General features: G+C 38.7%; 1 protein-coding gene and 2 long non-coding RNA genes across 3 annotated transcripts; 2 read left to right on the plus strand and 1 right to left on the minus strand.

Moving 5' to 3' along the window:
* Positions 1-738: 738 nt before the first annotated feature.
* LOC116725060 (uncharacterized) lies at positions 739-3,158 on the minus strand. Its single transcript, XR_004340309.1, has 3 exons — positions 3,051-3,158; positions 1,718-1,810; positions 739-1,616 (listed from the first exon to the last, which is right to left on the minus strand). It is a non-coding gene; the product is annotated as an uncharacterized LOC116725060 (long non-coding RNA).
* A 22-nt stretch (positions 3,159-3,180) lies between these two features.
* Positions 3,181-4,150, plus strand: LOC116725059 (uncharacterized). Its single transcript, XR_004340308.1, has 3 exons — positions 3,181-3,353; positions 3,438-3,742; positions 3,819-4,150. It is a non-coding gene; the product is annotated as an uncharacterized LOC116725059 (long non-coding RNA).
* A 4,865-nt stretch (positions 4,151-9,015) lies between these two features.
* Positions 9,016-24,830, plus strand: LOC116725056 (NACHT, LRR and PYD domains-containing protein 3-like). The gene is made up of 10 exons (XM_032570940.1): positions 9,016-9,104; positions 9,239-9,364; positions 12,602-12,721; positions 14,220-14,298; positions 14,457-14,685; positions 14,829-16,620; positions 17,095-17,268; positions 17,484-17,657; positions 24,020-24,066; positions 24,216-24,830. The coding sequence occupies exons 1-10, from the start codon at positions 9,016-9,018 to the stop codon at positions 24,746-24,748; spliced, it is 3,363 nt and encodes a 1,120-aa protein (XP_032426831.1). The 3' UTR covers positions 24,749-24,830.
* Positions 24,831-24,921: the final 91 nt, after the last annotated feature.

Consider the following 24,921-nt stretch of genomic DNA (forward strand, 5'->3'; position numbering starts at 1 on the left):
TCTATGTCCTAACATGAGATAATCTGAGAGAACAAATGGAGTTCCTCTGCCTCCTCCCTGTGTTCTGCTGAATTACTCTACTGGGTCAGAAACAAGCCATCAGAACCAGAACAATTAGCCATGAGCCTGCAAGTATTGGACATGTTTTTGTCTAAATGAGGTGATTTTATGGCTCCATTTTGCCAGATCACATAGTAGCATTTCTACCTAAAGCCAAACATTAACAGCCAATCCATGTGATCGGTATCTGTGATCGGCAGTGATCGGACCTCATGGTGATCAGATCCGGCAGGAAAAACCCTGATGGGAGCGTCTCTACCCAGGAGTAATATGATGGTTTAGAAGTTCATTGAAATCTTTTCCGTTTTGAAAGAAGCTCACATTTGGGGAACTTGTGAATGATTACATTATTTATCATACTTGGTTCTGCTTAAAATAATTCAATTCAACTGAATTATTCTATTGTCATTATTGTTCTTACATTTGGGAGATTGAACATTTCTGTTTTTATTAAGTTTTTAAAATAAAACTTTAAAAAGTTCAGAAAATAAAATCAATCTACTGAACATTCTGATTTTATGAGGATCTGTTTGAAATGTTTGTTACAAAGTTGATTAGTGCATTAATTTTATGTGAATTAAATTGGTGTGTTTAATTTGTGTTTTTTGTAATGTACTGTTACTGGATGTAATACTATTTTTATTTTTTAAAGGATTTTGACCCGTTTACTGGCCGACATTTATTCTATAAATCATTTGGTGACCAATTAAAAAGTAAATGTATTGAACTAAAAATGGAATATCTAATTTCTGGAGCAGAAATATTAATCACTAATACAGTTTCCTCAAGTGACTGGAAATTCAAATCTGTATTTTAAAGCCACAAACTGAAATATATTTTATTGAAATATTGGACAGAGCTTTGCAAGACTAAGAAAAGAGGCAGCTAAAAACTTTAAACTGTCAACAAGGTTGCTGCACATTTTTCTAACAAAACAACATGAAAGAAAATCAGTGAAGGCACATAGGGAAGAAGAGAGGAAGAAAAGTTAAAATACAAACGAGAAAGAAGGGCAGACACTAGAATGAAAGGATGGACAGAAATAAAGAAATAATATATTTTTGTATTTTTGCTTTGTTTTTCCATATTTATGCATGCCTGGAAACCATTTGAACTAAATGCACAACACACTTTTCAGATTATTTATACATAACAAAAACGAAATAATTAAAAAACAACAGCATTATTTTACTTTTCTTCCACCTCACAACAATTATGTGTTACTTTGTTTCTCTATCACATAAAATCCCAAGACAAACATTTCAGTTTGAGGTTAAAACATAAAGTGAAAATGTTGCAAAGCATTCGTTATTTACATGCCTGTATTATAAAATCAAAGTACTGCGTTAAAAATCTGCTTTCAGCCATTTTAATCCCCTAAAATCAGCAAATACTTGCTCAGTTAGCATCACACGTCAACAACAGCAAAGACCAAAAACTACAGCCGACCCAAAACCACAAGTAAAATGTACAAATTAAACATTTCAGTGTAGTACAATAAACCAAGCTGTCTTACCTCAATGTATGTTTTCATTTGCTACACGGAAACCGTCGTACTGTAAGGAAAACAGTTAGCCATCATTAGCCAACATGGAGCTCAGGGGCCTCATGCATAAAGCGTGTGCTTAAAAACTTGGGTATAGATTATGTCTTTTACCTTGTAATGATCTATTCCTGGTTTAGCTCTCACTTCATCCCTAAAGTTAAAACTTCTCACAGAAAGTGAGCCAAAAAACCAAGATGCCGCCGTCTGTTTGGACCAGTTGCAGAGAGGGCACAGGAAGAAAGAAGAGAAAAACAGAGCCAACAGTATGAGGGTGAGTATAAACACAGGAATGGCTGCAGTAAGGCACACTGAGAGAACACAGAGCAGCTTTGGGGAACAATTTTAGAGCAAAATTAGAAGCAAAGCTCATATCTTCCCATCTAAACTTGAAGCTGGTTCTATAAGAGGCAAAAACTTGAGGGTTCTGGTTCCAGTCCTGCTTTTGGGGATTTAATTCAATGTGCAGTGCTGAAATAAGATTGTATAAGATCTTTGGGACTGCGCGTACTGACGTCTTTCTAACTCCTGTCAGAAACTCTGCTGCAATATTTTAATCCTCATGGAGAGACTTACTGAAAGAAAAAATAGCAGAAATTCTTTAACTCTGAAGGAATATTCTTTATAATGGTAGCATCATGTTAAATGTACAAAATAAAGTGATTAAATCTGGTCTAAATAAATGTTTTTTTGGTTTTTTTGACATTCATTGAGACCAAATTTGATCTATTCATGGCAGATTTTTCTGATCCACATCTTGAGTTATTTGGGTTTTTACTCACCCATAGATAGTGTACAGTAGAAACCAGATATTTACAAACTGTATAAAAAGTTGTTGCCATTTTCAAACATTAAGTCATTAAGTTAGGATAACCAAAACAATTTCTGTTTGCTAAATGCAACATAAATATGTCATTTGGGGAATGAAACAACTTTACCAGAACATCTTAACATCTTCCTAGAGCAGGATTATGACTATAGGAACAATACAGATCAATAAAGACAAGCACAAGGTAGAACAACTAATATAGTTTAATCCTGAATAAATTACAATCATATAACCACCAGTAAACAGTATCAATATATATCAGGATAAAGATATATAGAAATATGATACATACTAAGAAAACTAACCAGAAAATTCAGACACCAATTTTAAAATGCACCTAATTATTACTTATTAATTTTGTACATCTCAAATGCAGCTTAAAAACAGACTCCTTGCAAGAATAAACAGTTACTATAGCAAGTTTAACGGTGTAAAAGTTACAGAAAGATTGTAACTTTCATTTCAAAGTGCTCTGAATAAGAAAAAGGTTAAAAATAGGCATAAAACATGAGATTCAGAGCTGACAAAGTGGTAGAAAACATTATAAAAGCACAGCATGAATCACAACTTCCTTATAAATTATAAATCACGTTTTTTTCCCCTGTATGAAACATTTACCTTTGATCCAAGCTCAAATGAACAAAAGCTTTCCAAGTACAGATCGTCTCCCCGGCTCTGGCTGGATGCAATTTTAAATGTTTTTAAATCATTAAAACTTCACCATGTTGGGAATCGGGGTTTTGGGGGGTTTCCTTTTTGCTGCTGTTTCATCCCTTATCCACCAGATGGCGTCTACAGGCGGAGGTTTCTCTGGAGGGATGGGCCTTGGTTCAGCGCACCGGTGTTTAATCACCTCTTCAGTCATGGAGCTTAAGAGGAGCGGACTACCAGTACTTCGTCGCTTGAGTGTTAGCCTATATGGTACTCTAAGCCCCTAGCGAGCTACCTCCGAGCCTTTCCAGAAAGATCCTCTAAATATCCCTCTCGTTGTTTTTCCTCCTACAGCTATTCCTTCGTGACGCCAAGCGGCCTCCTTGAAGAATCCTTCCTGGTTTGACTCACCTCGAGACACCACCTACCCACGGGTTGCCCGAGCCCCGTTTCCGTTCCTTCGGCCGGATCTCAAAGCCTCTTCCGGATTATTCGGCGGATTGTGGATCCGCTCCTCGTCTGTCCTCCACCACAGAAAACACTGGCCCGCTCTCTGCCGCAGCCTCCTCCGATCCTCCTGGATGCCACTCGAACATACTGAAAGCCAAGACCCGGTATCCACCGGAGTGCCTCCAGGACTGTCATCATCATTTTCCCAAGTAAGATCGGCTACTACTCTCACAGCTCCCATTTCCGATTACCCCTGAACTTACCATTCCCTCTGCTACTTCTCAGTGTGCCGGCCTCCCCCAGAAGCCCTCCCCTGACAGTTCGTCGTTCTACCCACCGAACCTGTGTTTACATTAATAAACTATATTTTGCTGATCTCTGTTCTCCAGTGGTGTTCTGCATGTGGTTAAGAAAATTAGACCTCACCATGACACACCATACCATTTATTTTTAATGCGCGTCAAATTGCACCAAAAGTTTCATGCGTGCTCGTGGAGCTGAAGAGGCAGAATAAACTTATAGAAAACATGCTCCTGTAACACCAGTAACTCTCTTTAACATTAAGGCAGAAGTGGAAATTAAAGGCGAAACATAATTTATACTGAAGGTAAAGTTTAGAGATAAAACATGAAACATTTACTTATTTATGCCTGTATGAAAAATTTAAAACCATTTCCAATCAAATACTTTTAATGACATGCAAGAAAAGTCAGAAAATTGCTTTGACACCAAGTTCCCAAAATAAAGAAATAAGTGATTAACATTTATTATTCACAGTTAAGATGCATGGATCATATACGTATTAAAGAGCCTGAATACAAAAATGCATAACACATTTTTTTATGTTTCCTAGTAAAAAAAAGTATAAAATCACCAACTTTAGTTGGTCTATTATATAAATTTCCAAATAAAATGCTATGAAGTTTGTGGTTTTATTGTAACAAAATGTGAAATAAAAAACACTTTACTATATTTCAGACATTTTAGTCATTTAGTAAAAATAACAGGAACAGGTCAGTCCAACACTGTCAGCTGTACGAAACATACGACACCTGAAGGTAACTGGTGTTGCCTGGTAACGTGTACAGATGACAACATAGGTTTATTCCAATGTAAACGTCACTGGCATATTAAACAACGGCATATTTTCAGTATCAGAGTTCATGGCTCTCCAAGAGCTTATTGCTTCTGTAAAGTATTAATATCAAAACCACTTTAGAAGTGTGTGTGAGATCATTGTCCTCTTAAAGCACCAATACATGTTTTAAAACATGCTGATTCCAGGTACAGTAAACCTTTTAAACTGTGATATAAACAAATAAAAAACATTAAGATTAAGTGAACATACAGAGAAACAAAATGAAATGTGCAAGGAAAAATACATTGGAGGTAAACCCGGACCTTTATTTATTTATTTAAACAGAACTGCTTTTGAAACATTGTGCACATATTTCTATTAGGTTTCAGGTAAGGATGCTTCTTCAAGCTTGACATCAGGAAGCTTTATGCAAAGGTTATGAGTGTTTTAAATCACAATTTGGGAACTTCGCTGAGGTAAAATTAAAGAATATAAAAGCATCATCCTTTATTATTTCATCCACTTTATAAAAGTGGATGAAAGTGGCAGAAAAACAGACCCACAGAATGATGCTGCCACTGCCATGTTTGATATTTGGTACAGTGTTTGTAGATTTAACATCTTATCTTAGCTCCTCCAAATATCATCTTAGTCACTGTTTTTTGTTTCATTTAAACATAAAGAATAAACCTTACTTTTTACTTTTTTTGCAATACTTGAAATTAATTGTTTCACTTGGTTTCATATATTCAACAATTCAAGTTTTATTATAATAATTACGGTAACAGAGAAAATCAGTTTCCCACATGTTCCTGTAAACTGCTCTTCCTTGTGCATTTTAAGGTCTGCTGGAAATGTTTCCACATCAAAATCTCCTGCAAGTTCAGCACCTTTTTCCTCAACTTGTTCAAACAAACAAATTTAACAAGTGCAGAAAAACACACAGAAGTTTGCATTTTAAGTGTTCAGAAAAAAAAAGAGCAAAACTATGTACAATCACTCCACTGGTAAAAACATAACCCATTGGCCGACGATAACGAACTCCAACACCAAGCTGTAATGCAAACAAGTAACACAAACTCATACTTGGTTCCAAAGTAACAAAGAAATCCAGATAAATCTGAGCATTGAATGTGGCACTTACTCTGTACAGTACAATTTTACCAGAACTCACTCAAATATGCTTTTTTTGTATTTATGTAACAATAAACATCATGTATATGGAAGGAATCTGTAAAACTTCTCTGCTACATTTCAGAAAATACACATCTTCTGTATTGCTTTATAACTTTTTATATGTTGCAGATAGTAAGCTGTTGCTTTTATTGTCTTATTTACAGGACTGAGCATAAAGGGAGACTTGAAGAAATGAACTAGGATGTCAGGGTAACTTTGAGAAAACGGAGTACTGTAGCACTGAGATTGGGTTCTGAAAGGCAGGTCAGAGTTGAGGTGGACAAATGTTTTACTGCAAGAATGTTGTGATAAATATCACAAACGGAGACAATCCAGGTGCAGGAAGAACATTTACCCATTTGTCCATTTTTTGATCTCATATTTAAGATTTCCTTTTAGTTCCTGTTAAATCATTGACAGTTGGTCTAACGTTTTCTCATCTCACATTCCCATATTTCTCTCTACCTGGCAGAAAAACAAAAAAACTCTCGGTTATTCATGAGAGACATGACAGTTTGGTGCTTGTTGCCGATGAGCAGGGCCGTGCAGAGACCTATGGAGGGGCAGGGGCTCAAATTTAAAAAATGGCACATTGAACAAAAACTCCGTACAACAACACAGCAACAACCCATATTAATCAAGAATCTAATTGGATCCTACTGTATCATTGCCATCATGCGGGGAAATGCAAAGCAAATATAATCTATATTTTCCCCAACAGGTATAAAGTTTCTGTTTCTGCTGCTGACAGTCCTGGAGGGCTGAGCTGATCTGAGACTGTAGCTGTTAAACAGACCAGAGGAGAGAAGGTCAAAGGTTATGAAGTTATGAAATAAGCAAATTGCTGCCATTTTACTAATTAAGCCCTAATAATATCTATTTAACCTCTAGAACAACCTGGCTGCAGACTGATCCACCTGGAATCTACCTGGAATCTACCTGGAATCTACCTGGAATCCCCCGGTGGCCCCTGTCAGTCCCCCGCTGCTTTGAAGACATTTTGATTCATTTCATTGTGGCATGTTTGGCTTTTTGCTGCGGTTCTAATTATTGCTACAATATTTTCTCTGATGTTTATTTTGTGACTCTAAATGGGCCGAATCTTCCTTTAACACTTGAGGTTCTGCAGTAACTTCTATTCACAGTCCAGAACCTCCAGCCCAGATCCAGTCAGCAGCGGCTTTAACTCGCCTGGTAGAAACGTTAAGGAGAAGCAGAGCGAACAGAGAGCAGGTGGTACCAGGTGGTACCAGGTGGTACCGGGTGGTACCGGGGCTTTGATCTGCGTTGCGACTCGCGGTGACAGTCGGTACCGTGTCTTATATCAGGATGTCTGATATAAAGACAGATATTCTTTCTATCTGTCGGTGGACCGACTCAAGCTGCCTGTAGTGAACTGGGCCTTTAGCAGAATGATGAAGTTAAAGTCAGAAGTTTCTCTGCAGCATTTCTGAGTTTAGTGGCGAGGCGGGTTTTGTCCCGCTATTGCAAGGACGATTATGAAAATATAAATAGAAACAGTTTTTCTAACGTCAACATCAGACCTACGTTTTTATTCACAAACAAGTGTATGAAAAAATATTCTTGCCCATAATTTGATAGTTAGAGGACACAGATCCTCCTCCTCCTCACCATGGACCCGGAGTCTGAACAACATGGAGGCTCTGAGAGTCATTATTAGACTGAGGGCAGCCAGACTAGTTTATTTTTACTACATTATTATATTTACCTAAATATTATTGCTGAGGGGCACAAACAGGCCTTCTGACATACAGGTTAAAAATAAGAAAATTTAAAAAAAGGATAAAAAGGACAGGGGCTCAAGCCCCCCTCTGTACTTGCCTGCCTAAGACCTATTTATACGGTGAAACACCCACTTCCCAAACTGAAATTAATTAACTAATTAAGTGAATTACTAACCAAAGAACCTATTTAAAATAACAAATTAAACAAAAATTCTAAATATAAATCAACTAGAAAATAAACAAATAAAAATGAACTAAATAATCTAAATTTTAACTGAAAATAGATAAATAACTCCGACACATAGAAAAAAAACAATGTTCATTTTACTCAAACATTTATGTATAAAAAAGTAAAATCAGAGAAACTGGTCATTTTAAGAGGTTTCTTAATATTTTCAAGAGCTGTATTTGGATCATTTAAAAATCACTTAATCTGTTATTAATAACCAGACAATATGCAGGTAAGAGTTTCACCAGCAGAGGGAGACAAACCCCCACTAATGAAGAGTTCAGTTGGTTCCAAGTTAAAAAAGGTTCTGGTTCTGTTGGTGTTGAACAGAACCTGGATCAGCAGAATAACAGCGGATCCAGATTTATGAGAAGTGATTCTGTCTTCAGACGTCAACAGAATAACTTCCCTCTGACTCCCAGTCAGTCTGACCAGTCAGACCAGTCTGGGCTCATTTCTCCTCATAACACTTTCAGTTAAAACTAAACAGTTTATTTGTGGTACCACTCTGGATCTACCGTGGTTCTGTTGGGTCTCAGCTTGTTGTTCAGATATTCTTCATCAACTCTTTGGATAATTTGAACAAACTGTAAGTTTGCTTTGTTTCCTACTTGAACTTTGTCATCAGGATATTCCTGCTTGTTTCTGCTCTCTGATGTTTGGAGAAAATGTTCACTTCTGATTTCAGCTAAAAAACTAAAATCTGCTGTTTGAAGTTCTCTGCTGAACAGCTGGTTTTATTTATTTTCTTCTCTGAACAAACTGCTTCTTGGTTTTATTTCCAGGAATCAAACTCTGGTCTCCACCATTAAAGTCAGAAAGTCTTGTTGCTTCCTTTCAAAATAAAATAATGTTTTTTTAAAAATATGTTTAATTCTGTCGGATTATTAAATAGTTAATGTTTGATAGAGCAGATAATCCACTTGTAGAGATTAATGATTAACTAACTAAAATACTTCCTGTTGTTCAGGTTGAATCAGTGAATGTAAATGTTGCTCCATGTCTCCATCTAGTGGACTGATAGTAGAAGTGCAGCAGCTGATGGCAGCTTCCTCTGCCTCTCTGCTGTCTGACTGCATTCACCTGACACTGATATGAAGCAGAGAAGAAGAGCCAATCAGAGGAGGAGCAGCTGATCTTTTTCCAGCTCTAATGATGTAAAGGATGATCAGAGTTGATGTGCAGATGAATGATGTGTGTTTCCTCTGCAGGTGAAGGTAGAAAGTGTGTGTGAGCTGATGTGAATTCAGCAGCATGGATCAGTGTGAGGACAGAGAGGAGGGAGTCCCTCCCTCTAAAACCACTCTGTGTGGGGAAGATGAGAGCCAGAGCAAAGGTCAGAGGTGAGGTCACCATCTCTAACTGTCCACAGCCCTTTTCACACAGCGTTCACTATATCAGGCCAGAACAGACGTGGTGATGAAGCTGCTGCTGCTCCTCTTTGCTGATTAAGTTTTAATCATCATGTTTCTGTCAGGATCCATCAGAGATTCAAACCAGAACCAGAACCAGAACCAGAATCCAGCTGTGTGTCCTTTAAGAGTGACTGGTCAAAGGAAGATCCCTTAAACTTTAAATCTCCTGGATCTCCACCATCAGAGAGGTGAGCTGTTTCTAACTTCTGTAACTGTTCAGTTTATATCTGTTATTATGACCATCCAATATGAATTTAACACACAAACACAAAAGGCAGAAGTGAGTTTAATTTCTAGATTGATATTTTGATTGTTCTCTAAATCTAAATGTAATTTATTTTCCAGACAGAGTAATTGTAACCCACGTGACCGCCACGCCCCAACCACCTTCCCTTTAAGCCGTCCCTTTAACAGCTGGGACCCTCATGTGTATTTCCGGGTTTCCACTGTGCTGCTGCTCACTGTTGGTTGTGGCGTTGGTTGTTAATAAAACAATCTCAAATCTCCAACTCGACTCATCGCTGAACGAATTCATCTCTAAAACTCGAGGATCTGCGGTTGGGCTTTGTTGATGCCTGGTTTACCTTCTGATGAGAACAAGTAACATCCACTTCCTCAGACAATCCGTTACTCGACGGTCAGGTTTTTTTTTCTCCCCCTTCATCGATTCGCTTGCTGAAGGAGGATGGCGAGCTACCCACACACCACCTGGTGGTAGGAAAAAGAAAGACACTCTCCACACAGGAAAACCAAACAACACTTTCCATACAGGAAACAAAATAAACTCTAAGGGAGTATCTAAAGGAAAAGAACAATTCTCCCGTTGCTCTTGGACTTTTGAACTACATTTGGTTTTGAGGTATTATTGATTATTTCATCTTTGGTTTGTTCTTTTTTCCCCGTCCTTGTTTCTTTTGAACAATTTCTCTTTGTTTAGTTTTTGCTGTTAGTATTATTATTATTATTATTATTATTATTATTATTGTCATTATTATTATCATTACTATTTCCACTGCAATAAATGGCAATATAAACAAAGCTCTTTGCATCAGTTGCATCAATTATCCACCCAATCATGACTCCATGCCGTACCTATTTCTGATTTTATAGAGTGGTTAACACTAAGCCCTGCAGTCAGACCTGCGCATTTAAGAAGAGCGTTACATAATGCTGAAAGAAAAAGGCTTTTATGAATTAATTTTATGATTAAAGTTTCATCTCTGTGGTTCAAACATCATCCAACATAGTGGATTATTAACCATTTCCACAGTTAAGATAAAAAATATCTCATATGGATATCTTTCAGAACCAGATGGTCTCCAACTGACACCATAAATAAGCAACTGGGTCATTCTCTGAATTCGGTGCATTTCGTGTCTCTCAGGTTTATCTCAAATATTTTCATATAATGCAACCCACATTTTTAAAGAAAAATCAAATATTGGAAATATCCATGTGTCTTGGTAATATAACATGCAAATATATTTTAAAAATTATGTTTTGAAAGATTTGATGGGTTGTTGAAGCGTAGAGGTCAGCCAAATGAGCATGTCCCCACTGACTAATGTTAATTTTTCACTGAATATAAAACAAATGAAACTAACCAGTAACTGCAACTTATTTGTACCATTTTAAACATTTTAGGTATACTTTAATCTAAACAAAGGAAATATGAGAAAAATATATGAATTATTTATAAAATATCACTTTTTAATCATGTCCCTCCAGTTTTGTTTAACCCTGTAACAGCAGACCAATCCCTCCTTTTTATAAATAATGGTTCAGTCCAATTTCCTCAGCACCCTGGAAGTGACATCACTTAAGTTTGTTCCCGCTCACACTGTAAAGAGATTTAAGTGTTAATATAGTTTCTTACCGATATTTTATTATTTTTTATCCAAACATCGTCATTGTCAAGCTCAACCTTTCAACACCTTTAGGCATGTAAATGATAATTATTGTTGTTTGGGAAAAAGTAAAGAATGGTCTTTGAAACATATTAATTCTTGTTTTCATCATATCATATGTTGCTCCATAACCCAGCTAATGTGGACTTATGGCAACTTTTAGTAAAAATCTTCAACCCCGTTACAGTCTGGTCAACTGTTACAATGGGTTCAACTGTTACTTGATACATTATTATGATTTTTTATAATAACAGCAAATATTAGACTAATATTTGTTGGACTGTATGCAAAGTTTAAAGAATGATTCAAAAACATTAAAAAGCCTGATTTAATGTTTATTTTAATGATTTATGAAAAGTACTTTTACATCAAGTTGCCATATTTTACTTATCAGTCTAATTATTATGATTCAAAATCAAATAAGATATACATTAATATCAAGGGACAGGTCATGTAAAAGGAACTGGAAGAATTAGTTTAATTATGTTGGAGTTTTACTCACAGAGGAATGAAATTGTCCTGTTATGGGGTTGAATTTAAAGCAACCTAAGTAACAAAGAAATTCTTAATACTGTTTGGGATTTCATGAATAAAGTGGGGAGACATATTTTCCTGGAGGTTTAAAGAGTCCTTCAATAGATGCAGTGATCAAAAACACAATTTATTGTGTTATATTTTTAAGTAATCTGAGACGCCAAAATGTACCGAATTCAGAGAATCACCCAATTACTGCTGATGAATAACGGGGACAAAAATGACCCATAATGAACTCACTTTTCAATCAAGACACAGAAACTATCATGTTGACATGACCTTTGACCCACAAACATTTAAATGCAATTTCATCAACTTATTTTTTCCAAATGAAACAGATTCATTTATTTAACCAAATATTAATATTAATACAGAAACACAAAGGCAGAAGTAAATTTAATTTCTAAGTTTATATTTGGATTAGTCTCTAAGTCCAATTAAACACAGATTAATGCTGAAAGAAAAAGTTTCTATGAATTAATTTTATGATTCTAGTTGCATCTCTGAGATTCAAACATCATCCAACACGGTGTATTATCAAACATTTCTACAGTAAAACTAAATAATGTCTCCAGTGAATCGCATTCAGAACAACATGTTCTCTAACTTAACATTCAGTTCTGATTGAAGCTCCATCAGATCCTCCTTGGATGGTCAGAGTGGAAATGATTCCTGGTTCTTCTCCATGTCAGAGCTCAACACTAAGATCACCAAACTTCTCTCAGTCATTTCAAACCAACATGTTGGTCTCAGAAACAAATCTTTCTGCTCTTTAAAGAAGGCTGGACATTATTCAGGAGGATCAATGATCAGGAACATGTTGGAGGATTGGAACGGTTCTGAATATGAATCATTTAGAACATCAAGTCGATGATCTGTCTGGTTCTGTTGTGTCTCACAGCTCTTTATTTTACAATGAACCACATTAAAATATCTTCAAAGCAAAACTCAAAGGAAAGATTTTAATGAGTTTCTTTTTTTTAGCAGAATCCATCAGATTTTCACAAAAGAAGAATCAGAACCCAGCTGTGTGTCGTTTAAGAGCGACGGTTCAATGGATCGTCTCATTCAATTTAAATCTCCTGGACCTCCATCATCAAAGAGGTGAGCTGTTTCTAATTGCTGTAACTATGGAAACTGAACCAGTAAGAACTCAGATGTTTCCAGTTATATTTACAGAGGTTTGATCCATTATCTACAGAAATCAGCTGATCTGTTCTCATGAAAACACCTTCATATCTTTATCTCTGGGATGTTGATGATGATGTTCTGCTGCTTCCTGGCTCCATGTCAGACTAACAGTGGAACACATTTCCACTGGGAAATACCTGGTAAAGCCAGTCTGGTCCATCAGGACTTGGTTCCTGTGTGCATTGTGAGAGCAGTTCAGCAGGGAAGGAAAGCTTCATGATGTGGTTGGTGAGATCTGCTGGAACTCAACCAAACTGAGCTGATGTGGACCATCAGAGGTTCTGCTGGTTCTTAATGGGATCAGCAGGAACATTAAATCTTTACAACTACTTAGATCACCTGGTTCACTTCTCACATCCAGATATTACATCATGGACCTTTACCTTCTGATTGTCTCTGTGTGGACAGATACAATGTGATCTCACTGGCTTCCAGGGATCTACAGGATCCATTTTAAAATCCTCTCTATAACATCCAGGAGAGGACCCCACATGGACACACACCCACATATCTCACACCTCCTCCATGTCCACATCACCTCAGATCTAGTCATCAGAACCTGATGGATGTCCCACACTGTCCTGAAGACCTGTGTGGACAGAGCCTTCACTTCCACTGTCCCCAAGCTCTGGGAAACTGTCTCCACCAGCATCAGATCTAATGACAGTTTGGACTGTTTGAAGTCCAAGTTCAGCATCAACATTTTAAAATGTCTTCTAGGTGATTTTGGTGTTACTGCCCTTCATCATTGTAGTTCATCTTCCTCTTTTTAACTTCACTCCATTTTGTTCATATGATGTGTGGAATCAAATAATTATTTACAGTGTGTTTACTTTTATTAGAAGTTTATTTAATATTAATCTTACGATGTTTAATCAGTTTATTATGTTTCACTCAGTCTTACAGAGTCATTGTTTCTCTTTTCAGCCTTCACAGTTTGCCTCAGTGGGTCAGAAGCTTAGCAACAGGCGATAAGTAAATAGTTGTCATACATCAAGACCAGACCGACGGCAGAGCGATTATTATTAGACACAGAATATTCTGTCTGAAAGCCATTTTTAACTGAAGGTTGCATTTGTCTCTGTGTGTGTATTAATCTGATTAGCTCCTTGGGAATGTTGGTGATGACACTATGTCTGTGGGAGATGGACAGTATACAGTATATATAGAGAGGTGATTCCTTTGGCTAGTTAGATCTCTTCTGAGCTGTCCATCTGTGCAGATGTGAAATAAAGCTGTGTTTTGTTCTTTCTCTTTAACAAGGTTTGGACATTGTTAATTTTTCTCGCTCCACAGATGCTTTGTTTTTCTGCTTCAAGTACATTTAATGTGAAACTCTTGGTGATTTCATTTCTGAATACTGCTGGATGAATATTTCTTGACTTCCTAATTGTTCCTGGTTTCTCCACAGAGTGGACCAGCAGAGCTCAGAGGTTCCCAGTTGTCCGTCTGCCCAGCAGCATCAAACACAGCTGGACTCCATATTTATGGTCTGTATATGAACAACAACTTTTCCATGGGTTCTGCTCACAGTCATCTCCATGCTGCACTTTGTAGACCAGAGGAGTGTCAGTCTGTCAAACATCCATCTGGTGTTTGGCTCCATGATTTCAGTCTGATGTTTCCTTCATCTATTATTCTGTTCCAGACGCTGGAGGACAACATTGTCACTTTTCTGAAGAACGAGCTGAAGAAGATCCATAAGATTCTGAGTCCAAATGACCCAGAATGCTCAGAGAGTCAGAGAGATGATTATGATGTGTTGGAAGGTGAGGATGAAGAGCAGAGGAGGAGCAGCAGAGAGGCAGTGATGAAGATCACACTGAACTTCCTGCGGAGGATGAAGCAGGAGGAGCTGGCTGACCGTCTGGAGAGAAGTAAGAGGATTTCTACAAAGGTTTAACCTGATGGATAAATCACACATTTACTGAAATTTGTAGAGATGGAATCACATTTATGCAAAACATCTTGAGAATAAAATTTTATCTAGTTCTTGATTTTACTTTTTGTCTTATTTTAGAACGTCTTGCTGCAGTTTGTCAACAACAACTTAAATCTGGTTTGAAGAAGAAGTTCCAGTCTGTGTTTGAGGGGATTGCTAAAGCAGGAAGTCCAACCCTTCTGAACCAGATCTACACAGAGCTCTACATCACAGAGGGAGGGACTGGAGAGGTCAATGATGAACATGAGGTCAGACAGATTGAAACAGCATCCAGGAAACCACACAGACCAGAAACAACAATCAGACAAGAAGACATCTTTAAAGTCCAACCTGGAAGAGATCAACCAATCAGAACAGTGATGACAAAGGGAGTGGCTGGCATTGGGAAAACAGTCCTAACACAGAAGTTCACTCTGGACTGGGCTGAAGACAAAGCCCACCAGAACATCCAGTTCATATTTCCATTCACCTTCAGAGAGCTGAATGTGCTGAAAGAGAAAAAGTTCAGCTTGGTGGAACTTGTTCATCATTTCTTTAGTGAAACCAAAGAAATCTGCAGCTTTGAACACTTCCAGGTTCTGTTCATCTTTGATGGTCTGGATGAGAGTCGACTTCCACTGGACTTCCACAACAAGGAGATCCTGACTGATGCTACAGAGTCCACCTCAGTGGACGTTCTGCTGACAAACCTCATCAGGGGGAAACTGCTTCCCTCTGCTCTCCTCTGGATAACCACACGACCTGCAGCAGCCAATCAGATCCCTCCTCAGTGTGTTGGCATGGTGACAGAGGTCAGAGGGTTCAATGACCCACAGAAGGAGGGGTACTTCAGGAAGAGATTCAGAGATGAGGAGCAGGCCAGCAGGATCATCTCCCACATGAAGACATCACGAAGCCTCCACATCATGTGCCACATCCCAGTCTTCTGCTGGATCACTGCTACAGTTCTGGAGGATGTGTTGGAGACCAGAGAGGAAGGAGAGCTGCCCAGCACCCTGACTGAGATGTACATCCACTTCCTGGTTGTTCAGACCAAAGTGAAGAAGGTCAAGTATGATGGAGGAGCTGAAACAGATCCACACTGGAGTCCAGAGAGCAGGAAGATGATTGAGTCTCTGGGAAAACTGGCTTTTGATCAGCTGCAGAAAGGAAACCTGATCTTCTATGAATCAGACCTGACAGAGTGTGGCATCGATATCAGAGCAGCCTCAGTGTACTCAGGAGTGTTCACACAGATCTTTAAAGAGGAGAGAGGTCTGTACCAGGACAAGGTGTTCTGCTTCGTCCATCTGAGTGTTCAGGAGTTTCTGGCTGCTCTTCATGTTCATCTGACCTTCATCAACTCTGGTGTCAACCTGTTGGAAGAAAATCCACCATCATTTTTATCTAAATTTTATTACAAATCAAATATAAATAATCTCCATCATAGAGCTGTTGACCAGGCCTTACAGAGTCCAAATGGACACCTGGACTTGCTCCTCTGCTTCCTCCTGGGACTTTCACTGCAGACCAATCAGAGACTCCTTCAAGGTTTGCTCACAAGGACAGGAAGTAGGTCAAAGACCAATCAGAAAACAGTTCAGTACATCAAGGAGAAGATCAATGAGAATGTGTCTGCAGAGAAAAGCATCAATCTGTTCCACTGTCTGAATGAACTGAATGATCGTTCTCTAGTGGAGGAGATCCAACAGTCTCTGAGTTCAGGAAGTCTCTCCACAGATAAACTGTCTCCTGCTCAGTGGTCAGCTCTGGGTTTCATCTTAGTGTCATCAGGAAAAGATCTGGATGTGTTTGACCTGAAGAAATACTCTGCTTCAGAGGGGGTTCTTCTGAGGCTGCTGCCAGTGGTTAAAGCCTCCAACAAAGCTCTGTAAGGACACAGATTGTTACTGTATTTATTGTTGATCAAGTGAAAACTTTTAATGATGTGCTAAATATTGTTTCATGTTGTATTTTATTTATTGATGCATTGTCTCCCAGATGTCGCCCACAGGGATACATCAGGGAAAATGTCTATTAATATGTAACATCATCACCATAACAACACCATCATCATTATGAATTATTAAAGAAGCAAAACTCTTTCTGCGAAAACTGAGACTGGATGAATTTAGTTTTATTGTGGAATTCAAAAGTTTTGTTGCCAGCCTCCTTGTTCTTTTTAGGTCAGTCCTTTAAAGATGGCGACCCAACTATTGACCGAACCAATTCACAACAAAAGGCAACATAAATATGTGCAAAATAAGATAGTTTCTTCAAGCTTTCAAAAAAGAACATAAATGACTTAAAAGTGATTTTTTTTAATGAATTGTTTAACAACAGATTTTTCTCTCTGTCTCCTCAGACTGAGTGGCTGTAACCTCTCAGAGAGAAGCTGTGAAGCTCTGTCCTCAGTTCTTAGCTCCCAGTCCTCCAGTCTCAGAGAACTGGACCTGAGTAACAACAACCTGCAGGATTCAGGAGTGAAGCTTCTCTCTGCTGGACTGAAGAGTCCAAACTGCAACCTGGAAACTCTCAGGTAACTCTGGGCACTTGACAAATTGCTGCATCTTAAGAGCAAAAATAAACATTATTACAGATTCAAGCAGTTCCTTGGCTTTGTTATTTATTCCACATGTTACAAATCCATCCATCCATCCATCCATCCATCCATCCATTCATCCCCCAGCGATCAGTTCAGACCTTGGGTTCTACCTCAATGTTCTCATCATGTGATGAATTGTGTGTCTACAGCTTATCAGGCTGTTTGGTCTCAGAGGATGGCTGTGCTTCTCTGGCCTCAGCTCTGACCTTCAACCCCTCCCATCTGAAAGAGTTGGACCTGAGCTACAATCATCCAGGAGACTCAGGAGTGAAGCTGCTGTCGGCTGGACTGAAGGATCCACACTGGAGACTGGAAGCTCTCAGGTATGGAGGAACCTGCTGCAGGAGCAGAGAAGGTCTGATAGAGGAGGAAGAGGGAGAAATGTCTTTAGTCAGTCTGCTGGGAAACATTTAGTTTGAAGCTGAATATTTAATTTGATAATTAAATATTTAGACGCCTCATCTGGAGGCAGAGATCATTACCCAGTTTTCTGGAATATTCTCCAGACTAAGAACGGCTCACAAGGAAAATTAAAGAGTGGGATGGGTTTAATAGTTTAATAGGGACTCTGACTAAATTAATAAAAGAAGTTCAGTTAGATTTCCATGATGATCTACTGATGACAGAAAGGACTTTAAAACAATATTTGATGGAGCTCCAGACCAATCAGCCCCAAGAAGCAAAGATGAGAAGAAAAGTAACTCCATGTTGGTCAGATGGATGTTTAAAAGTTATGGGAGAGAAAAATAAAGAACTTTAGATTTTAAACAAAACTCACAACTTTCAGGATTTAATAAAATATAAATTACATAAAAAGTGAAGAAAACTATTCATGAGGCAAAGAAAGAAAGTGAGAATTTACCAGTTTCATCCATTTAATAGTTTGATCTCCACCAGGGGGCGACATCTGGAAAATGATCCAAAGAATGAAAGGAATCAGGAGAGAATGGAAATCCCTTGTTTTCCAGAGGAAATGAAGAATTGCAGTGAATGATGGTGAAAAAGTAGAATTGTGCTCTGTTGACTGTAGTAGAAATGAAAAACAATAATAAGACCTTTTAGACAGATCCAAGAAAAGACTAATGTGTTTAGGTTTTCAGTAGTTGGGAAAGCTTTTGGGATTGTTCAATAAAGTTTGGGAAAAATTCCCAACGTCTTGGAAAAAAGCAGAGACCCTTCATGTTGGAAAACCAGGGAAATATCCATCCGACCAATCAGATTCCAGATCCACAGCTCTGACGTCACATTTAGGATAAATAATGGAATTGTAATAAGAGAAAGAAAAACATTTTATTGATAAAGTAGAGGGATGATATCAGCCCATCAGATGGTTTAGAAGAAGGAGAGGAAGCATCATGGGACTGCAGAGGTCCTTCACCTGATCCTGGTTGTTGGGACAAGAACTTTGTTACTGAACTTAAGGACATTTTTCATGTTTCTGTAAGTAAGTAGATTTAATGGTGGGAACTTTTACTCCAGTACATTTTACAGTATCTGTACTTTCTACTTCACTACATTTCTATAAAGCGTTGCGTCACAAGTTACATCCAAGTCGCTTTGTGCTTTTTGATTTGTTGGTTAGTTTGAAAGTAATCAATGATTCTGGTGCCGCCTCTGCCTCCCTGATATCATAAACTGCTAGCTTTCAAAAATTCACCATCAAATCTGAAAAACATATCGAGGAAAGTTAAGCTGCTAAACGCTGTCTGAGTTTTGGATGTTAAACTGATTTAGGTTAGAGAAGTTTAATGTAATCTTACCAAGCTTCTAGTTTAAATCGACTGCAATAAATAAAACAATTAAATAGTTGTAAGCAGCTGAACTGGCAGTAACATTGATTACTGCGGTCGGGGCACATGGAGCGCAGCGTCTCCTGCCATGAATGTCCCAGTAACGTTAAACTCCTCCACATCCTGGTTACTGAATTAATGTGAATAATCTCCATCTCATATTTATATTTACAGTCATATTGAATAAATTAGAATATTGGTTCCCATGAGGCTCGTTTGTCAGGTTTTAAAACAACTTCAGCAGATATTAAACATATTTTTCATTAGATCCCCCTTTCTGCATTAATAGTTTTTATTGGTCTGTAATCTGATCAGAAATGTCATGTTTTCATTAACTGTAAGCAATAAGTCATCATCATTAACAAATAAAAGCTTTAAAACAGTTTGTGGGGAATTAATCTGTATGATGTGTTTAACTTGTGAGTTACTGAAATACTTTTCATAAATATTTTTAATTTATTGAAAATGACTGTAGTTAAGGACTGCTAGAGAGACGGAGGTCATCCTGAAATTCTGATGCATAGAATCACAAATCTAAATCGAAACTGTCACAGAGAGTAAACACAATAAAACATGATTTATGGGCTCAGAGTCACCTGGTGACATCGTAATGTAGAGCTGTGTGTCATCTGCATAGTTATGATAGCTAATATTATTTCCTGTTATAACCTGAGCTAGTGGGAGCATATAAATATTGAATAAAATGGGTCCTAGGATTGAACCTTGGGGTACCCCACATGTGACCTTTGACCTCTTTGATGAAAAGTTTTCAATTGAAACAAAGAAATCCCTGTTCTTTATGTAGGATTCAAACCAGTTAAGCACTGGACCGGAGAGTCCGACCCAACTCTCCAGTCGATTCAGTAATATATCATGGTCAACAGTGTCAAAAGCTGCACTGAGGTCCAACAGAACCAGCACTGTGGTTCTTCCACAGTCCGTATTTATATGGATGTCATTGAACACTTTTACGAGGGCGGTCTCTGTGCTGTGGTGAGCACGAAAACCAGACTGGAAGGAGTCAAAGCGGTTTTTTATCATTAGGAAGCTAGTTAATTTTTTACACACAGCTTTTTCAATAACTTTGCTGATGAATGGGAGGTTGGAGGTCGACCTGTAATTCTGCATTAGTGATTTGTCCAGATTGTTCTTTTTTGTAAGTGGTTTGATTACTGCTGTTTTCAAAGCCTGGGGAAAAACTCCTGATGAGAGCGATGAGTTTACTATTTGGATCAGATCAGCAGCAATAACAGGCAGGACTTTCTTAAAGAAATGTGTGGGTAAAACATCCAGACAGCAGGAACTGGAGCTTAGTTGACTTATAATTTCCTGTAGTGTTTTATAATTAAGTAGTTGAAATTGGGTCATTTTTCCTGTATTTGTTTTATTTGGGCACAGCATTGGTACTGACTTTATAGTGGATGTACAGATTAATGTTCTGATTTTTTTAATTTTCTCTGAAAAGAAGCTGGAAAACTGGTTGCAGGCGGCAATACATTGGAATTCAGGCGGTAACGTCACAGGAGGGTTTGTGATTCTGTCAACTGTTGCAAATAAAGCTCGAGCATTGTTAATGTTTTTGTTTGTGACATCTGCAAAAAAAGCCTCTCTTGCATGTTTTAGTGTTAAATGATAGTTACGTAGTTTTTCTTTATAGATGTCATAATGAACATGAAGTTGAGTTTTACGCCATTTTCGATCTGCCATACGGCAGAGTTGTCTTGCAGATCTAACTGTTTGTGTATTTCTCCATGGAGATTTCTTCCTACCAGACACAACCTTCATTTTAATTGGGGCAATGGAATCAATAATATCTGAGACTTTAGACTGAAAATCATTTACCAACTTATCTACATCATTACAGCTTAAGGGTGAGGAAGAAGAGTAGATTTGATTAAAAGTTTCTGCTGTGTTTTCAGTGAGAGAACGTTTTGTGATGGTTGCTGTTTGTCCGAGTGGGTTAAAAGATAAAGAAGTTTCAAAGATAACAGCAAGTGATCCGATAGGGCAACATCAGTTACAGAGACATTGGAAATATTCACACCCTTACTGATAACCGGGTCCAGTGTGTGTCCTTGAGTGTGTGTTGCTTGTTTGACATGTTGTGTTAGACCAAAAGTCTCTAAAATATTAGCGAGCTTTTTTGACCCTCTGTCTTGGAGGTTGTCAACATGAATGTTGAAATCGCCTACAATTATTAAACAATCATAATCAATACATATGAGAGATAGAAGCTCATTCAAGTCAGTAAAGAAATTTTCCACAAAAGTTGGAGTATTGTATAAAGTTACTGACAAAGTTCGTTTGTGGCCTTTAACCTCAATTCCAAGATACACAAAAGAGGTGAAGTGACCCAAATAGATTTTACTACAATTTATGGTATTCTTAAATATTGAAGCCACGCCTCCTCCTTTTTTATGTTTTCTATTCTCATTGAAGAAATTGTAGTTAGGAGGCGCAGATTCAATTAGTACGATCGGTTCATTATTGTCATTAAACCATGTTTCTGTCAATATAACATTGATATTATGCTCAGTGATGAAATCATTAATTAATAGAGCTTTAGTACAGAGAGATCTTGTATTTAAACGAGCTAGTTTAAGTGACTTGGAGGCCAAAAGTTCTTCAGTCTGAGGTTCCTTTAGGCAGGGGATCAGTCTGAGGTTTGAATTAAAACAGCTGTATTTTATGTTTCTGATTTTTGTAAATTTTCTTGTAGTGATCCAGACAGGTAATGTCCTGTTCTGCAGTGCCGAGGGGTCAGACACATTCTGGAGTAAGACGGGTATAAAGATAAAGTCTGGACCCCGACCTCAGACCTCAGAAACGCAGAGTGATGGATCCTCTGGGACATTAGAGTCAGGTGGCTTAAATGACGTGAGGTCTGCTATGTGAGCGCTAAGGAGAGACGTCCCAAGTACAACCTGTTGATTCATTCCATTTGTAAATTTAAGAAACTCCGGTCCAGAAGACATTTCTTCTTCAAAGGTATCTTGTGAAGCCTGTGAATGAGTGGGTGAGCAGAGAGGGAGGGGGGAAGGAGGAAGGGAACCAGTCACTCTGTCTTCAGTCAATGTTGTATCAGCTTGTTTTGGAACTGGTTGCTCCTGATAAGTGGAGGGTTCCATCCTAGTCAGACATCCTTGAACCTGTTCTTCTGAAGCAATGATCAAATTGCTGTCTTTGTTGATAAAATGAAAAAGGTTTGCAGTGAGTAGCTTTATCCCATGTTTATTAAGATTGTGTCCGCCTCTTCGAAAAAGGTGAAAGCGCTGCCAATAGATCCAGAGGTTATTGATGAAGGTCACTGAGCTGGCAGAGCAGCTTTTAATCAGCCATTTGTTTATCATGTCCAGCCTGGAGTGCTTTTTGTCTCCCCATTGAGTTGATGGAATTGGACCACTGAGAAATAACTTCATTTTTAATTTTCCCATAGTGTTCAGAAGAATATTAAAGTCCTTTTTCAGAATCTCAGATTTCTGCTTTTCCAGATCGTTGGCTCCAACATGCACAACTAAGGACTCAATATCTGGCTGATCAGCGGTTAGCGAGAGAACTTTACGAGTTAAATCAGATACAGTGTCACCAGGAAAAGAAATCACTCTCGTTTTCTTGGGATTGCAAACGTGACTGATCCAATTTACTGCCTCATCTCCAACAATAAGCACTTTTGGCATACGTTTCGTATTCCTGGTGGTCACTTTGTCCTTTGGAGCTTTGGGGGGTGGATGTCTTGATCTTGCCTCATTGCTGATGTTTGAAGGCGAGGTTTCACTCAGAGGCTCAGGCTGGAGTACAGAAAATCTGTTTTGCAGTGGGATTCCCACAGAGTCAGAATGTTTTGAGGCTTGGGCTAGTCGCTTTGTCCGTGGGAGCGGGGTCGGTGGAACCATGTTGGTTGCAGCTGCTTGCTTGTTTTTCTTTGGTGGAGCAGGTGTTGAGGTTGAAGGTGGGATTCGGCTCAGAGCCGGCCACACTGATTTGTCCAGGTGAGGGGTTCTCCCTGTCAGTCGCCTCATTGGATCTGCAGTGTGAGACTTTTGCTTCGGCTTGGCACCCAGAGCGTTCAAGGGTGAGCTGCTTGATGTGAGGCGTATAACCTCTCCGTTAATTTGAGGGAGAGTTGTCTCATTTCCACAGTTAGCGTTGATTTCAAAGTTCAACTCCAGCTGTTTGATCTTTCTTTCTATAGACTGAAGTTGTTGTATAATACTGCTAATGTCCTTGGGGTCGGCCGGAGGCATTTTGTCCTGGTTCAACTTGGAGATGAAGAAAAGGTAAAAATGAAAGTAAGAAAATCCCCCAGTCCTTAGGTTTGTAGTAATCCAGTTATGATGTTGAAAATGTGAATATAACTATAAAAACTGTCACTTTAAGAATAACTCAGGCAAAGTTATCAGTAAGGACGGGAGAGAGCAGGACAAGCTGTTCCTCCTTCAGGTGCCACAGACCAATAAGACATGTCATGTCCATGTTTGCTGATGAAAGTGTCATGATCTGTGTTTTTCTGTGTATTTATTTCGAGTTTCTGTGTCTCTGAGTCTCCGTGTTGTCCTGTCTCCCCTTGATTAGTTTCCAGGTGTGTCTCATTCCCTGATTACCTCCTGTGTATTGAATGTCACCTGTCTGTCTGTGTCTTTGTCGGGTCCTCGTCTCATTTGGTGTCTGTTCTGCCGTGTGTCAGGTTAGTCCATTCGTGTTCTCTATTGCTACCTGTGTTGAGCCTTAGCTTCCAGTCAGCAGTGCTGCTAGAGATTTGGACTGTGCAATTCTGGATTATTTTACATTAAATCATCATTATTCAGCTCTACGGTCTCCAAGCATTCTGCCTCACCATCTACACCGCAACTCATGACAGAAAGAGACTGATGGTCTGACCTCCCTCCTCCTTTCAGGGTGGAGCCTGCTGGAGTCCCATTCTTGACACCAGGTCTGAGGAAGTGTAAGTGTGTTTTTCATCTGATTCATGACAACAAAGCAGCTCACATTCAACCATCTTCAAACTGTCACATCACTCATTCAGGAGTCATCATCAAAGTGTCAATAAATGATCAATAACTGCAGCTGGATTGTGTTTGTTCTCTCCATCAGATTCCTGTCAACTCACCATCGACACAAACACAGTGAGCAGAAACCTCAAACTGTCTGAAGACAACAGGAAGGTGACACTTGTGAAGGAGCTTCAGTCATATCCTGATCATCCAGACAGATTTGATGAGTATCCTCAGCTGCTATGTAGAACTGGTCTGACTGGTCGCTGTTACTGGGAGGTCGAGTGGAAAGGAGATGTTGATATATCAGTGAGTTACAGAAGAATCAGGAGGAAAGGAGACAGTAGAGACTGTTGGTTTGGATATAATGATCATTCCTGGTGTCTGAGATGCTCTGATGTTGGTTACTCTGTCTGGCACAATAACATAGTAACTCGTCTCTCCTCCTCCTCTGACTCTAACAGAGTAGCAGTGTATGTGGACTGTCCTGCTGGCATTCTGTCCTTCTACAGAGTTTCCTCTGACTCACTGATCCTCCTCCACACCTTCAACACCACATTCACTGAACCTCTGATTCCTGGATTTTTGTTCTGGTGGTCCATTTCTGGTTCCTCTTCAGTGTTTCTGTGCTGATTTGAGTCTAAAGAGTCTAAAGATTTTCCTCCTGTCAGAGAAACTCTCTCACTGTTGAACAGATAGTTCAGTCTCTACAATCTATTTCTTGGTGAAACAATTCTGATTGAGTCCTTGGAAACTTTTTCTTCTTCCAGTCCTTTAAAGATGGAAGCTGGGATTATTCCAGGATT

Source organism: Xiphophorus hellerii, chromosome 8 (assembly GCF_003331165.1).
Source record: "Xiphophorus hellerii strain 12219 chromosome 8, Xiphophorus_hellerii-4.1, whole genome shotgun sequence".
NCBI lineage: Eukaryota > Metazoa > Chordata > Actinopteri > Cyprinodontiformes > Poeciliidae > Xiphophorus > Xiphophorus hellerii.